Consider the following 14,127-nt stretch of genomic DNA (forward strand, 5'->3'; position numbering starts at 1 on the left):
AAAGGTTTGTACCACGGGAAGGGGGACTGTTAAATTCCCCAGACTTCAGGGTTACACAGGCACATGGGCACGTCCCAGGGCTCTGGGCTGAGAGGAAAGAAAGGGCAGGAAGCAGTTGGGATGAATCTGGTTGGAGCCCACAGAGCTAGTGTGGGGCAGGGACAGGAATGAGATACAGGCGTGAGAATGAGCACAGTTACCACGGGATAACCTGGGGAGAGCAGTCCAGCCAGGAGGGACAGAAGGTGCGAAGGCACTGTGGCTGTTTTGTGCCTTTGTCCTGTAATTTTTCAAAATGATAAGGATGAACCAGCCCCCTGGATACAGAACGCTGGGTTCTGCAAATGAAGCCGCCAGCAATCTAGAGCTGGGAGAGGCCTGAAGGGAAGGGCAAGGCGAGTTCTTGATATGCTGCCAGGGCTCCTGCTCTCAGTGGTCTTCCTCGGCCAACCCAGCCCCACGGCCGTGCATTAGCCCACCAAACCCTCGCTGGGCGGCTGTGCCAGGCTTGGTGCTCAGTGCCTGGGATGCATGGCAAAGACAAGACAAGCTCTCTGCCCTCCAGATGTCCTCCCAGGGAGGGAGAAGACAGAATTGGTTTTGAAAACAGGCAAATTCTGGATCTGAATCCCTGCTTCCCACTTATTACCCAGGACAAGGTGTTTGTTCTAAGCCTCAGTTTCCCCACTGGTAGACTATACAGCTTTACTCATGGAGCCGATACCGGGATCCAAGAGGACTAGAGACGTGAGCACCCAGAGCCAGGCTGCATAAGCAAAGGCTGCTGGCAGCTCTGCCAGCTCCAGGGGGGGAGCAGACTGTGGCTTCGTCCCTGAGATACTATGTGAAGTTTTCATGGGAAGAGTAGAAAAGAGTTTTGAAAAGTGTTTAAAACCCTTTGCCGATTAAAATATTACCCAATCTGACCCACACACCTGGGAGTTATCATAGCCCCACTGGATCCTCCAACTTACAAAGATACCCTTGCCCCCGCCCACAGACACCCCTCAAGGACGTGGGGTGGGAAGGACAGCACACAGATGGCGCCCAGCACCATGGTCTCCAGGGCCTTTATTCACGAAGGTACAGGGCGTGTAAAGTCTGTTTGACAGGCACGCTGCAGGGGTCTGTAACAGCTCAGTTTTCTCCAAAGGTGTGGCGAGGAGAGGGGTGCAGAGGGAAGGAGAACACCCGGGGGAGTCTTCTTCTCCAGAAAAAGGCACTGGCAGGGGGTGAGCACCTTGCTTCTTCCCAAGCAAGGGCCTGGGTTATATACACATGGGGGTTGGCCAGACGCAGAGAAACTCAAAGCTAAATACAGCTAGCGGTGGAAAGAGTCCATGGGGAGTGGGGAGGGGAGGGGGGCAGTGGCCAAGGCTACATCCGGGCTCTTTCCACTGGGTGGGAAAAGACGTTCAGAAAGAAGGCAGAGCTTTAAAGGAGAAATAGCATCCGGCCTCTCAGACTTAGTGTTTTGTGCAATTGAAAAACCCACAAAATAAATATAACTTAAAAACCTCTTACATGATACTAAAAGCACATTTGGGACAAGCAGTTGAGAACCCCCCTCCACTGCTGAGCAGTGCTGAACCCCAGGAGCCCCACGGGGCCACCCACTCACGTGTGTGCAGGTGTGCACACCTCGGCCCTCCCTCCTGACACCTGCAGGGCCAGGGCCCAGGGGGTCCCCACCTGGACCGGGCTGGCTGGGGGAGGTTTCCAGACTGCCTGAATCCCATTCCAGGATCCATCAGCCCGCTTGGACAACGGAGGAGTGGGGGACAGCGGGGGGAATGGGGTGCGAGAAAGGAGGTGTGCAGGAGAAGTAGCACAGGAAATACAAACCCCTCAAACCCCTAAGTAATAGAATAACCCCACAGAGATACCACTTTCTACCATTCAGGTATACACTTGTCACCCAAAGCAAAGAATTGCCAAGGGGAGGCCCTCTGGGGCACCTTTAATGAACAAATCACTTGTATATTAGCACACTGTTTGCAAACAACTGGCGTCTGCTTAAAGTGCTTGGAAAGTTTGTTCTCTTCAATTGGTTAAGCTGGTCCCCTGTAGTTTTTGTTCATAGCATTATTTTGCTTTAGCAAACTTTTTTTCATAGATAGAATGAGGGTAACTCGACCAGCCCCTAGTGGGGCTTTACATCTGAATTCATGATGTCCCAGACCCCCCCAGACAGTTGCAGCAGAGACCCCTGGGGTCCCTTCTGACCCAGCTGACCACAGCTCCCAGACCCCGAGCTGACTTTGGCGCTTCTGGCTTCTAGGGTCAGGTGGTGTCACGAGCTCTCTAGTGCTCAGCCGGGCGGGGGTGTGACCTTTAGCAAGTCAGCCCACACGGGAGCTCACTGCTGTTTTGAACAAGAGCCAGGAAGTTGAAAAGTGATTTCCTTTTTTAAAATCTGTACTTACACATCCTCGTGTGTCCCACCCTCCGCCCCCACCAACTGTCACTCACTCAGGATGGAAAGGGAAACGTAAGTCACGTGGGCAAGTTGACAGTTCCCCCAGAGACCCTGGGGTGATGGCGGGCAGCCCAGGAAGCCCTCCCTGTGGACTGGTCCTCCAGGCACACACACCTGGGGACACATCCACTCCATGTGTCCCTGGAGTATCTCCCTGCAGAGCCATGGGTCCAACCTCCTGCAGCAGCACCTGGGCCACAGCACCAAACGGCCGCAGAGCTGGAGTTTTGTTCTTTAAAAGTCATGCAAGATTTACATCCTTCTCAATAATACAGACCTACTTGTTTTACAACTAAAATAAGGCTTACAAGTGGTTCCCTATGAATCTTCAAACCACCTAGTAACCCCAGGAAGAGATGCCTGGCATCTTCCACATATTCTGGAAGCTGCCCACAGCACATTTGGGAAATTGGTCTAAGCCCTCCAGGCTGCTATTTCAGGGGGAAAATTATGCCAGTGAGCCAATGTCCTGCTTCCTCCTTGCTCAGCGCTGGCCTGAGGCTCTGCCCCCTAACTGATGGACACTCTGGGTTTTGTGAGAGCCCTGGGTGTGTATCAGGGGGACCAGCTGGCACTAGGAAGTGGGGAGGTGAGAGGACAGGAGCGTCCTCTGCAGGTTCTTTCTTCCCTTGGGGCTGCCTGGGCTCTGGCCCACTGCCATCCAGCCCTCAGGACTGCTCAAAGTAAGGAGGGGAGTGGGAGGCACAGGTGGAAGGCCCTGGGGGTCAGAGGACATCTCTGAAAGCTCAGGTTTGCAGAGTGTCCCCCTGAATTCATGCCAAGACCACAGAAGGAAGAACAAAGCTCCTGCCTGTGCCCTCCCAGGAAGCTCAATGTCAAGAGCACAGTCAAGTTGGATCTGGGACTTTTGGATCCTGGGTCTATCCCAGTGCTGGGGTGTTTCAATACCCAATGGGAGGGGTCCCTGCTTTGGCAGACCTACAAAGGCCACCAGGGCATCTCTGGGAGTCCCTCGGCTGATAAGCAGAGTCTTTTACTCATGGCCGACATGGTTTTGTGCCCCAAATACCAGAAAGCCTGGCAGCAGGTCCCCACGTCCAGAGCAACAGTCAGCCCATCCCCAAAGGGTAAGGCAGAAGTGGGCCCCACCTAACAGTGCCATCACCGGGACCAGCCACCAGGGGGCAGCAGGCCCCCACAGGTAACCTGCCCAGAGGCTGGGGTGCTCTTCTGTTAGGGTCCCCTCTGGAGCCAGGAACTCCATGGCTGCCTGAGCCTCCCCCCAGCTCTAAACCCCAACTGGCCTCCCAGCAGGTGGCCAAGCCTGGGTTTGGGTATTTCTCTGCTAGTAGGAGATCCTACTGACAAAGAAAGTGGAAACCCCGGCTTCGAGCCCTTCAATTAGGAAGTAACTAGAAAATCTCATCCCTTCTACAAAGTGTTCTGTAGTGCCGATCGATCGGGAGGGTCAGTTCTGGGGCTTGCACCCAGTTGGGGAGTGAAGGGAAAATTCAGAAGGAGAAGGAAAGCAAGGGCGAGAAGAGGCCAGGGCGGTGGTGAGGTGGGGCGGAGGGTGGCCTCAGGCGAGCGGGGCACTGGGGCACATTTCCGTCAGGATGTCAATGAGGTTGTTCAGGCCCGAGAGATAACCGTCCTCCCGGTTCCCTTCCTGCCATGGGACGTCGTGCTGCAGGGTCTGGCCCTCAGGCAGGGGCGTGGTTTTCCCAAAGTCGATCATCCACACCTTGGCCTGTTCCTTCTTGTCGTGGATGAAGAGGAGGGAGCTGCCGATGACCTGGAGGGGAGAAAGGGGATGAGGCTGGGAAGGGCCAGGCCCTACCCTGACCTCACCCTGCTGCAGACCAGGCTCGGGAAAGCCGGAGACCTCAGTGTGAAGTGGGCAGAGCTGCACTCAGGTGAGGCCCAGAGCCCACGGCTCCATTCCCCCATTCTCTCCTGGGCAGCAGAGCCCAAGAGGGTGGCCACGCCCAGGGCAGAGTACATGGGATCCAGAACGAGACCACCCACAGTGTGAACAGAGCCAGGGAGGAATGTCCAGGATGGTAGACCCTGTGTGTGTGTGTGTGTGTGCGCGTGTGTGCGTGCTCGTACGTGGGCCTGGGCTCCCCAGCAAGTCAGGGTCTTACGAACCCCTCCGGGTACTGCTGTCAATCCCCAAATTCTCTCTCTCTCAGGCTCCCTGCGTGCTGCCCTCTGCCTGCAGAGGAAAGCAGGAGCCCTGCTCCAGAGTGGTACCCTGAGCTCTGCCTGCCCTTCCTGAGGATCTTGGAGTGGTGATGGAGGGCTTCTTGGCTACTCCAGCAGCTCAGAGACCCTCGGGCATAGGAGACACAAGTCCTGCCACAGCCACTCAGAACGGAGGAGCCCCCGTGGTCGGGAGGGAGAGGGAGGAGAGGGTGACAGGACCACAGCTCACAGCCCCCGTGGCCGTCCGGGGAGCCTGGCAGATGGCTGCAGTGTGGTTCCCGGGTGGAGTGAGGGGCCTGACCCGGCTGCAGTCAGCCTAAGGACGGCCCTCGGGCTTCGGGAGCAGGTCTGTTAGCGTGGGGGACAGGCCCACAACTCAGGAAGGCGCCCCAAGGTCATGGGCCACCACACAGAGCACAGGTCTCCACCCCTGAGGACAAACGCCTGACACCTACCTCATGGCACTTGAAGAAGGGAGAGATTTCCAGGGTGGCCCGAATGTCCTTCAGCCGGTCCCGGTAGGCAATCTGGGAACAGAAAGATGCCGGGATTTTTAAATATATCGGGGTGGGGGGTGGTGTGGTGAGGTTAGGTGTCGTTTACCTTGTTAAAAGTCACTGACTGTCACCATGAGAGGGTCCTAGCACTCTGATAATTTCAAGCTCCTCATCTAGAAATGAAGAAACTGAGACCCATGAAGGCATGGCAGCTGAGGCCCTGGTCCCACGCTCCCTCTACTCCACACTGCTTCGTGACAGGAGGTGCTGGGGTGGACGGGAGTCAGTCCAGGAGCCCCTCGCACAGGGGTTAAGTCTATTCTGGAATGCCAGCAGTGTGGAGGCAGCACCCAGGGGCCCGGTTGCCATGGTGCGAACTTCCTGACACAAACTTCACTGCCCTGAACTTTTGAAAAGAACAGCATAAAAGAGCCAAAGCCACAAATCTCTCTGCCAGTGGCTTCTCCGCAGAGCTGTGCTGGCTCTGGGGCATCCACCCTCCCGGGGGGCTGCAAGAAGGGAAGCCCGTCGCACACAAGCACACAGGGTCCCCCCGACGCCCATGTGCAGCAGCGCCAGCCTGGGGCTCAGCGCCAGGAATAAACCCCTCTTGGCCAGGCGCGGGCACCGTGCACTCTGAAGCAGCTCTGCTGAGCTGGGGCATCTGTCCCATGACTGAAGCCTAGCTCTTACCATAGACTGAAGTCTCTCGGCTGGAAAAGGCAGGAGGGAGACTGCCCAGTACCAGCCGGTGCTGAGTCTCCTTGGAGAAGGGCTGTCTGGGTCCAGCCCTCCTGCTCAGCAGTCCTGGCGAGCCCATGCAGGAGAAGGTGCCTCTCAGGAGGGCTCCAGGGCCCACCTCCCTGGTGTAGTCAAGGCCCTGATTGTCACAGGGTGCCCTGTCCTCAGGGTGTGGGGGCTCAACACGCCCTACCTCACATGATCCCAGTGCTCAGAGCATCTGTCCAGCCTGCCTACAGCAACTGAAGTCATCTGTCACGAACTTATGCCACCCACACCTCCAGGCTCAGAGAGCCTGTCAGTTCTTGCTGGAGAGGGTGATGTGACATCTCACCTTCTGTCCCCCGCACACTTCCCTCCCTCAGTCTCAGCCTAGTGGAGGGGTGGCCAGGCCTAGAAGTGCAGAGACCAGCAGGCTGCCAGGCCCCTGGGTGTGAGCCCCAGCTCCCCTGCTTTCCTTGCTGTGTGCCCTTGACCACTCAGTCTCCTCATCTGTAAAATGGGGACAAGGATGCTGAGCAGCCGCTGCAGGCGGCTGCTCTGAAGGTTTGGTGAGCACTTGGTGTAATACCTGGCAGGCGGTGGGTGGGGTGGGGGGGGTGGCGCTAGAGGAATACAGTTCTGGAAAGGGCTGCTCTGAAGGGGATGGAGACGTTCTGGGGAGCTGAGTTTCTGACGAAAGGAAAAAACAAGCACATGTTCACCCACTGACAGGCTGACAACCACAGCATCTCCCTCTCCACCTTCCAAGCAGAAGTTCGGGGCCATGGTTTTCTGCATGGGTACCACTGCTCAGTCTTGGGCTGGGCAAGCACCCCCAGAGAGGGCCCAGCCCCCTTTGCCAGGGGCACCCGACTCACCAGGATGTTTGGGTTTCCTTTAGTGAATTCTCTGAAGGCCTCAATCACCTGCTCCCTTGTTTTGGTCTTCTTGAAGTCCCGGTTCACAGAGCCGTCTTCTTTCTGAAAAGAATGACACCCACCCGGGAGGCAGTTCAGCAGACAGCCCGCAGGTGGGCACTGCACTCATTCCCCCACCCCATGCTTCAGAGCCAGGAGCCCCAAATTGACCCCCAGGCAGTGAGGCGCCCGCATGCAGCACCAGGAGGCAGGCGCTGGACTGACCAGGCACGGGGCGGTTAGTGGGACAGCACAGCAGAGGGGCGCCTGACCTGGGCCCTGGCTGAGGAGAGGCAGCGGGTGGCACCAGAGTCTCAGAGAGAGGAAGGGCATCAGGGAGGCCTGGAAGCCTGAGGGGCACCTGGGCCAAGCTGGGGGAGCAGGGCCGTGAGAGCTGCCCATCCTGAGGGTCCCGAGTGCGAGCAGTGGGGCTCTGAGGGAGCTGCACGGGCCTCTGCTGCCCATAGAGGCCCGGGGTGTCGGCACCGTGGAACCTGGGTGCCAGAAGCTCCCTGCTGCCCAGGGACGCCCTTGCTTCCCACAGGAGAGAGAAGCCCCTTGCCCCACATTCAGATTCCCTTTGTAATTTCAGGTCTCTGACTTAGGCTCCCTGAAAGCTGAGATTTAACAGCCCACCCGGCTCCCAGCACCACCCAGCACACGAAATGGGTCCATTTTCTAAGCCTGGTGCTATGTCTGTTCCAGGCAGACCAGGCAACACGTGAGGCTTAATTAGCACCTTTATGAGAATATCTGTTCTTTAAGATCAAAGAGTGAGAAAGGATGGCTCTCCTAGGAGCCCCCAGACATGGGTCTGTGCACCCCAGGAGTTGAGCTTAAGGCATTGTGGCTGCCTCTGTAAGAACCCTGGGCAGAGGGAGAGAGCGGTGGCCTGGGCCTTCCCCACCCCACAGAGGGTCTCTGCGGGGGGCCTTTCCTGGACTAAGGGAGGGGAGAGGCTGGTGGAGAGCTGGTGAAGGCAGCTGGCTTCTCTCAGAGCTCGAGAAGCTGTGGGCTGCTCCCACACAGCTAGACAACAGACAGACCAGAAGATCCAGCTTGAGACGGAGAGAGAGGTAAAGGGGAAAGCAGACTGCTTCAGACAGGTCCAGAAAGGAAAAGGAGCGCTGAGAGGAAGAGGATGTGCATATAACAACAGCAACAGCTGATTTCAGAAGACAGGGGAGGAGCAAGTGGCTTTCTCAGCTCATAAAGCAGCTGTCCCAGGGGCCACTGCCCAGCAGAAACTTCCACCCAATGCCATCTGCAAGGAGGCTGCCCTGGCTTCACTTGCTCGGGAGTCATGCCCTACTCTGGGCAAGGGCCAGCCAACATGAGCCAAGAATGGACAGAGAAGAGAAACCCAAGAATGCTCAGGAACTGTCCTCCACTGACAGGGATGGCTGCCTGAGACCGAGGGGCCAGCACCTCACACCATGCTGCTTGGGACGAAACGCACGTCTGAGCAGACGCCCAGATCCGACAGCAAAGGCGGCGTCTGGGAGCCTGGCTCTGGGGAGAGCATTCTCAGGCCCTACTCAAATGAGTGAAGGGGAAAGAAAGGAGAATGAGGTGGCCTGGAAGTTGAGGGGTGGCCTCAGTGCAGGCTCCCCAGAGGTGTTTGGTGACCCGGACAGAGCAGTGCCTAGTCCTGCCCACCTGGGCAGACGACTCGGATGTCAAAGCAGCTAGCGGGCTCCCTCCCTTGCCTGCATCTCACTGAAAGTCCTCATTCTGGGACCCTGGGCAGAATGAGCCAGGTCCCAGCCCTGGCATCCAGGCAGGGCCCTGCTGTGTGGGTACTCAATGCCAGGCATGGTCTGGACTGAAGGCAGGGTCATTGGCAGAGCGCTTACTGCTGGGCAGAGCTAGAAGGCACCCCTGCTCCGAGGCCCCAGCTCCCTCCATGGCCACCCCACCTCAGACCAAGGAGAAGGCCAGTTTCCCCAAACGCTGGCTGCCCGTGCCCTGGCTCTATACCGGGAGGAATCTTACAGTCTCTGAAGGACCCCTGGGGTGAATGTTGGTGGAATCCAAGGACCCAGTCCTTTCCCATCCAGGAGCTGGGCGGCTCAGGCAGCTTCAGGCCCCACCTGGCCGTCCTCACCTTGATGCCCTCAATCCTGAACCCGAGGGTGGCCGTGGAGCTGATGGTTTCCCTCCACTGCATGTACCGTGGCTTGGTCACGGCCCGCTGGGCTTTCTCCTCCTCGGTCGGGGCCTCTGGGTCCACCTCAATCATCTTCTGGTACATGTCTTTCCGGAGGCTGGGCTTCTTCCGGGCCTTGGTGAGCTCCTCCTCCAGGTAGGTCCTAGGAGGGAAGGGAGGCCACATGAGGGCCGCCGGCTGGACCAAGGCCCACTGACACCTTGCCCAAGGGCTGCAGTCAGCTTGGCCAAGCCAGGCTCACCCAGGGCGGGCACATGTTGGGTTGGGCTGGGGTTGGCTCTTGACAGAGACCGGGGGCAGCCTTGCCTAACAGGGGCAACTTCATTCCGGGACCACTGGGAAGGCCTGACAAAGTCCAAGGAGCTCTTCCTTCTCGGGGAAGCTCACAGGACCAGCAGGGGAGGAGGAGGCAGGGCAGCTTGGGAGCTCGTCCTGCTGGGGTAAGGATGGGGAGGGGGCTGAAGGCAGGTCCATTCAGAGCCCAGCTTCCCAACCCCCCACATCTGCCTGGGACCCTCCCAAGAAGCGAGGGCTTAGGAAGCCAGAAATTGTATGGGTCTGGGAGCATGTTCTGTCCCTCTACCCTGTCCATCTCCCTGGTGATCCTGAGGCCTCTCTCTGAAGAGGGAACACCTTCTTGAGTAAAAAGGCCAGGCCAGAAGGCGGTCTCCGAAGGAGCTACAGTGCTGGAGGGAGAAGCATGATGGTGGGGAGGAGAGGGGAGCCTCGGGGCTCCGTTTTGCTACAGAAGAGACATGTTGGGCTCTTCCTGCCTCTCAGACACCAGGCCTTGAGAAGACACAGTTAAGCAAACTGTTTTACCACCGCGCCCTCTGCACAGGTGTCGGGGGCGGGGCGGGGATGAAGCCTGCAGGCCCAGCTGGCAGGGGTCCCCTAGAAACCAGCGGACATAGCAGAAGCAGGGACGGTACAGACTCTGGGCAGCCTGGCACTGAATTCCTGGCCCCAGGCCACCTCCCTGACCCCCAGGGCCAATGGGGTGAGTCACCCCACTGTTGCACATCAGACACCCACCCTCCTCCCTGCTCCTATTTCAAACTCCCCGTCACCCCCCACAACGAGCTCAGCTGCTGTCTGTGACCCTTCCTGAGACAGAAATCTGCAGCGTCAGTTGAATAGAGGGAAGTTTTCTCCCCAGGCCAGTGTGGGTGGGCATTGCCCACACAGTGGCCTGTGACAACCAACCCGGCCTCCATTCACCGTCTGTCCCCGGGGACTTTGCTCCACAGCCACCCACCACACCTCCAACCTGCCAGTGCGGGACCCAGAAAACACTAGTCAAATCTAAATCTATTAAAAAGTTTCCAGAACCACTGGACCAACTCTTGAAAGAAGCAAATCTTTGGGTGTGAACTTGGGTCTGGTCATTTAGGACCTTCCAGAGTGATGAGGGCTTCCTGGGTAGCTCAGACCGTAAAGAATCTGACTGCAATGCAGGAGAGCCTGGTTTGATTCTTGGGTCAGGAAATTCCTCTGGAGAAGGGATAGGCTGCCCACTCTAGTATTCTTGGGCTTCCCTGGTGGCTTAGACGGTAAAGAATCCACTGCAATGTGGGACACCTGGGTTTGATCCCTGGGTTGGGAAGATCCCCTACAGGAGGGCATGGCAACCCACTCCAGAATTCTTGCCTGGAGAATCCCATGGACAGAGGAGCCTGGCGGGCTATAATAGTCCATGGGGTCGCAAAGAGTGGGACATGACTGAGTGACTAAGCACAGCACAGGGAATGATGAAGACCATAGGAGGTGGTCTGCCTTGGTTGTGCCCTCTACACACACACGCATGCATACATACACCATGCACACATACATACGCCCATGCACACAAACACCACTGTGTACAGAACCAGGTCAGTGATGCTGAGAGCTTCAGGGCAGAGGCTGTGGGCAGGAGGCTTCTGTGTGGACTTGTGTCGTGCTGACCCGTGTGTGTATTTGCGTGTATTTGTGTGTGCGGTGTGGAAGGGGCTGCCATCCCAATGCTCCTGAGTGCACTGCAGGGGCCTGCAGGGCGGGTGGATGGGTGCACTTCTGCAAAGATTTCTCAGTAACTCCTTAAACAGGAAGCAAGCCTCAATGTCAAATCCCTTTCCACACAGGGCTTTCTTCAAAAAGGGACCTGCGCAGTTCAATCTGGGCAGAGTTGCTCACCTTCCAGGGAGGAAAGGGGCTGGGCAAATGCCCACAAGGGTCACGGGCCGGGTGGTGGGGTCAGGGGTCCACTGAGGGTGTCCTGACACTGGCCCAGCCCACCTAGCCCACCCCCGCAGGAAGGTCACGCCTCCATGTCACGTGGAGGAGCAGAGGCCAAGGGGCGAAGCCACAAGATGAAGCAGAGGGAGGGCTCCTCTCAGGAAGGCAGCCGGCCCGTGGCGAGCCAACAGGTGACACACCAAAGCCACCCACTCCCACCGCCCTCTCTAACCCGCTTCCACAAGGGCAGAGGTGCCACAGGCAGCTGGGTCTCCGCCTGCCAGTCTCTGGCCCGAACATCAGGAAGACACTCCTGATTCTCCAGACACAGAGTTACAGGTGAAATCGAAGGAAACTCCCTAGAGCAAAGCAGGCCGATGTCCTTGTGGAACCGGGGTCCCAAGAACGCCCCTTGTTAGGACACCACAGTTGCCTCCATCACCCGTTCCTCGGGCTCCACCGCGGCTAAGGCTCAGTCTGCTGATCCGTCCTTCCATCACAGTGACAAGTCTGTGATGAGTCTGAGCCCCTCCTGCTGGGGATTCAGGGTCTGTGGTGGCCCCAGCTCCAGCCTCCTCCCTCTGACAACCACAGAGCCCCTGGGCAGGGCCAAGCTGCAGCCCAGGCTAGACTGGCAGTCAGAGGCCTGCGGCAGAGGTGGGCGGTGTGTTTGTCTGGCTGCGTGGCCCTGGTGAGTCCCTTAGCCTCTGGTGGCAAAGGGCTTCTGCCCCAGACTGGCCTGAGGCCCATCTGCCAGGATGGCTGTAAGAGGTCCTCAACACTCGGAGCACAGAAGGGCCCTCCACACTCAGGACCCACGAGACAGGGAAGGTGGGGCTGGAGGGGGACTGGTTTGGGAGAGACCTTTCCCTTTCCCTCCACTCGGGCCCTCACTTGCCCACACTCTCAGTCTCCAAGCTCTGCCCAGGACTGAGCTAACTGTGCCCCAGCCCTCCTGGTGGCTCCCGAGAGCCCTGTGTGCAATGGGACAGGTGGCAGAGGGAGGGGGCAGCCCTGGTGAGAGGGGGCGGCTCCTGTCCCCCACAGCCTGCCAGGGAACAGACGGGCACACACAGCCTTTTGGGACTGACTGGCCACACGTTCTTCCCACGGGGTGTGCTTATTTTGGCCGTGGTCTGACTGTACAGCCATCAGAATTTTTATGTGTCTCCCCTTGAGAGGTACTTCCTAGTGCATCACGCGAGTGCCTTCCAGGCACAGAAATTAAGACTCTGGAGAAGAGCAGTGGCTAAGTGGTGGCTGGAGGGATGTTCTGTTTCCTCCCCGGTGGGCTGGAGATGGTGAGACCCCTGGATGGAGGGAGGAGAAGGCTGGGAGGCTGGGGACAGTGCCAGAGCAAAGACTGGGACCTATACTTACCCACCCCTTCGTCCCCGCCCTCGGGGCAATGCCAAGGGGACACAGTGAGCCAGCCTGCAGGGTCTGATTTTATGACACAACTCCCAGGAGGAATGAAGAGGGAAAGAAAACTGACCGGCTTGCCTGCTTCTCTCCTGCACGCACGCACGCGTGCACACACACTCTCACACACACTCCTCTTTCTCAATCTCCTCTTTTAAGAAGTAAAACTGCTTAAACCATCCAAAGCAAACACAGGCTCCAGCTGTGAGCTCTGCGGCTGGGAGCCTGGTCTCCCCAGCGAGCAGCGGGCGGGATGGAGGAGCCGGCGTCTGGCCGCCTCCTCTCGGCACCTGCAGCTGGGTGGCTCTCTGAGGCCTGCGGGGACTTCCCCACCCGCTGCCCTGCTGGGGAGAAGGAGCTACTCGGTGACTCCTGAGATGAAATGTTCAGAGTCTGAGAGATGAGGAAAACCCGACTAGCAAAGAAGGGCCGGCAGCCAGGTCTCAGGCCCTCTGGGCTCTGCTCACCGCCCTGTCTCCTCCAGCCCACTCCTCCTGTCTCCTGTCGGGGCAGGGTCTGGGGTCAGGTGGCGGGACCCAACTCCACATACAGGCTGCCCACATACCCATCTGGCCATATGTCCTGCCCCTGACCCGGGAACACGCAGCTGCCAGGCTGGGGCCACCACCAGCCCCAGTCCAGAAGGCAGCAAGCTGGTGCCTGTTGTCAGGACCTCTTGTGCCCCTGGACTTCCTTCTCCATTGCTCCCTTATGGCAGGCTTGAGTCTTTTGGCATATCAACACAATCTACTGACCAGTTCCTTCTTCCCACTCACCAGCATGGGGGCAGGTGGCAGGAGTGGGAGAATGGGAGAAGAGGAGCCTCTACTCCAGGTGCCCCCCTTGTGACCCATGCAACAGGAAGCCGCCCCCGCTGCTCACACTAGCAATCCCACCTGACCAAATGGGCAGCCCTCTCCATGGGGAGGCTCCGCACTCCTCCAGGTCCCCTGGGTCCCTGGCTCACTGGAGAAGGAAAGAGGTCGTCCTGAGCAGAGCCAGCTTTCCTGTCCCCTCCGCACATATGCGAGATGACCGGGGTGGGGTCCACCCAGACCTCTGGCCCGTCCTCGCACACACGAGGCCTCAGGGACCCCCAGAAAGCCCCTGCCTCCTGGGATCCCTGAGCGCCGCCCTGCCCAGTATCTGCTGCCAGCCAGCTGGGTGCCAAGGAGTGGGCGGCCCCACCCCAGAAGCCTGGCTCACCTGACGCCCATCTTGCAGTCCATCACACACGGCGAGTCGAAGTCAGCCAGCAGGTCGTCCATCTGGTTGTAGCGCTCCCCGTCCTTGACCACGTCCCCGTGGTAGGCAGGCACGAAGGGCTTCAGCACGTCGGCCATCAGCCTGTCCAGGCAGCGCTGCTCCGACTCACAGTGCTTCTTCAGGATCCTGCCGTTGGCAGCCGCCTTGAAGCTCCCTGCGGAGCGAGGTGGGAGGAGACCCTGGGTCTCTGGCCCGGGCCCTCCCCGCCCTGACCTTTCCCCCCTGGCACACACGCCCCTCCATCACGGGATGCTGTGGGGTTGGCTAAGC

At 58.5% G+C, this 14,127-nt stretch overlaps 1 protein-coding gene across 1 annotated transcript in view; it reads right to left on the minus strand.

Moving 5' to 3' along the window:
• Positions 1-1,054: 1,054 nt before the first annotated feature.
• Positions 1,055-14,127, minus strand: part of ITPKB (inositol-trisphosphate 3-kinase B) — a 103,086-nt gene continuing 90,013 nt past the window's right edge. The window contains exons 3-7 of the mRNA XM_061382407.1: positions 13,798-14,011; positions 8,893-9,097; positions 6,747-6,848; positions 5,104-5,175; positions 1,055-4,235 (exon numbers count right to left, since the gene is read on the minus strand). Of these exons, the coding sequence (XP_061238391.1) occupies positions 4,020-4,235; positions 5,104-5,175; positions 6,747-6,848; positions 8,893-9,097; positions 13,798-14,011 (809 nt within the window). The 3' untranslated portion in view covers positions 1,055-4,019. The remainder of the gene's footprint in view (positions 4,236-5,103; positions 5,176-6,746; positions 6,849-8,892; positions 9,098-13,797; positions 14,012-14,127) is intronic.

Source organism: Bos javanicus, chromosome 16 (genome assembly GCF_032452875.1).
Source record: "Bos javanicus breed banteng chromosome 16, ARS-OSU_banteng_1.0, whole genome shotgun sequence".
NCBI classification, from domain to species: domain Eukaryota; kingdom Metazoa; phylum Chordata; class Mammalia; order Artiodactyla; family Bovidae; genus Bos; species Bos javanicus.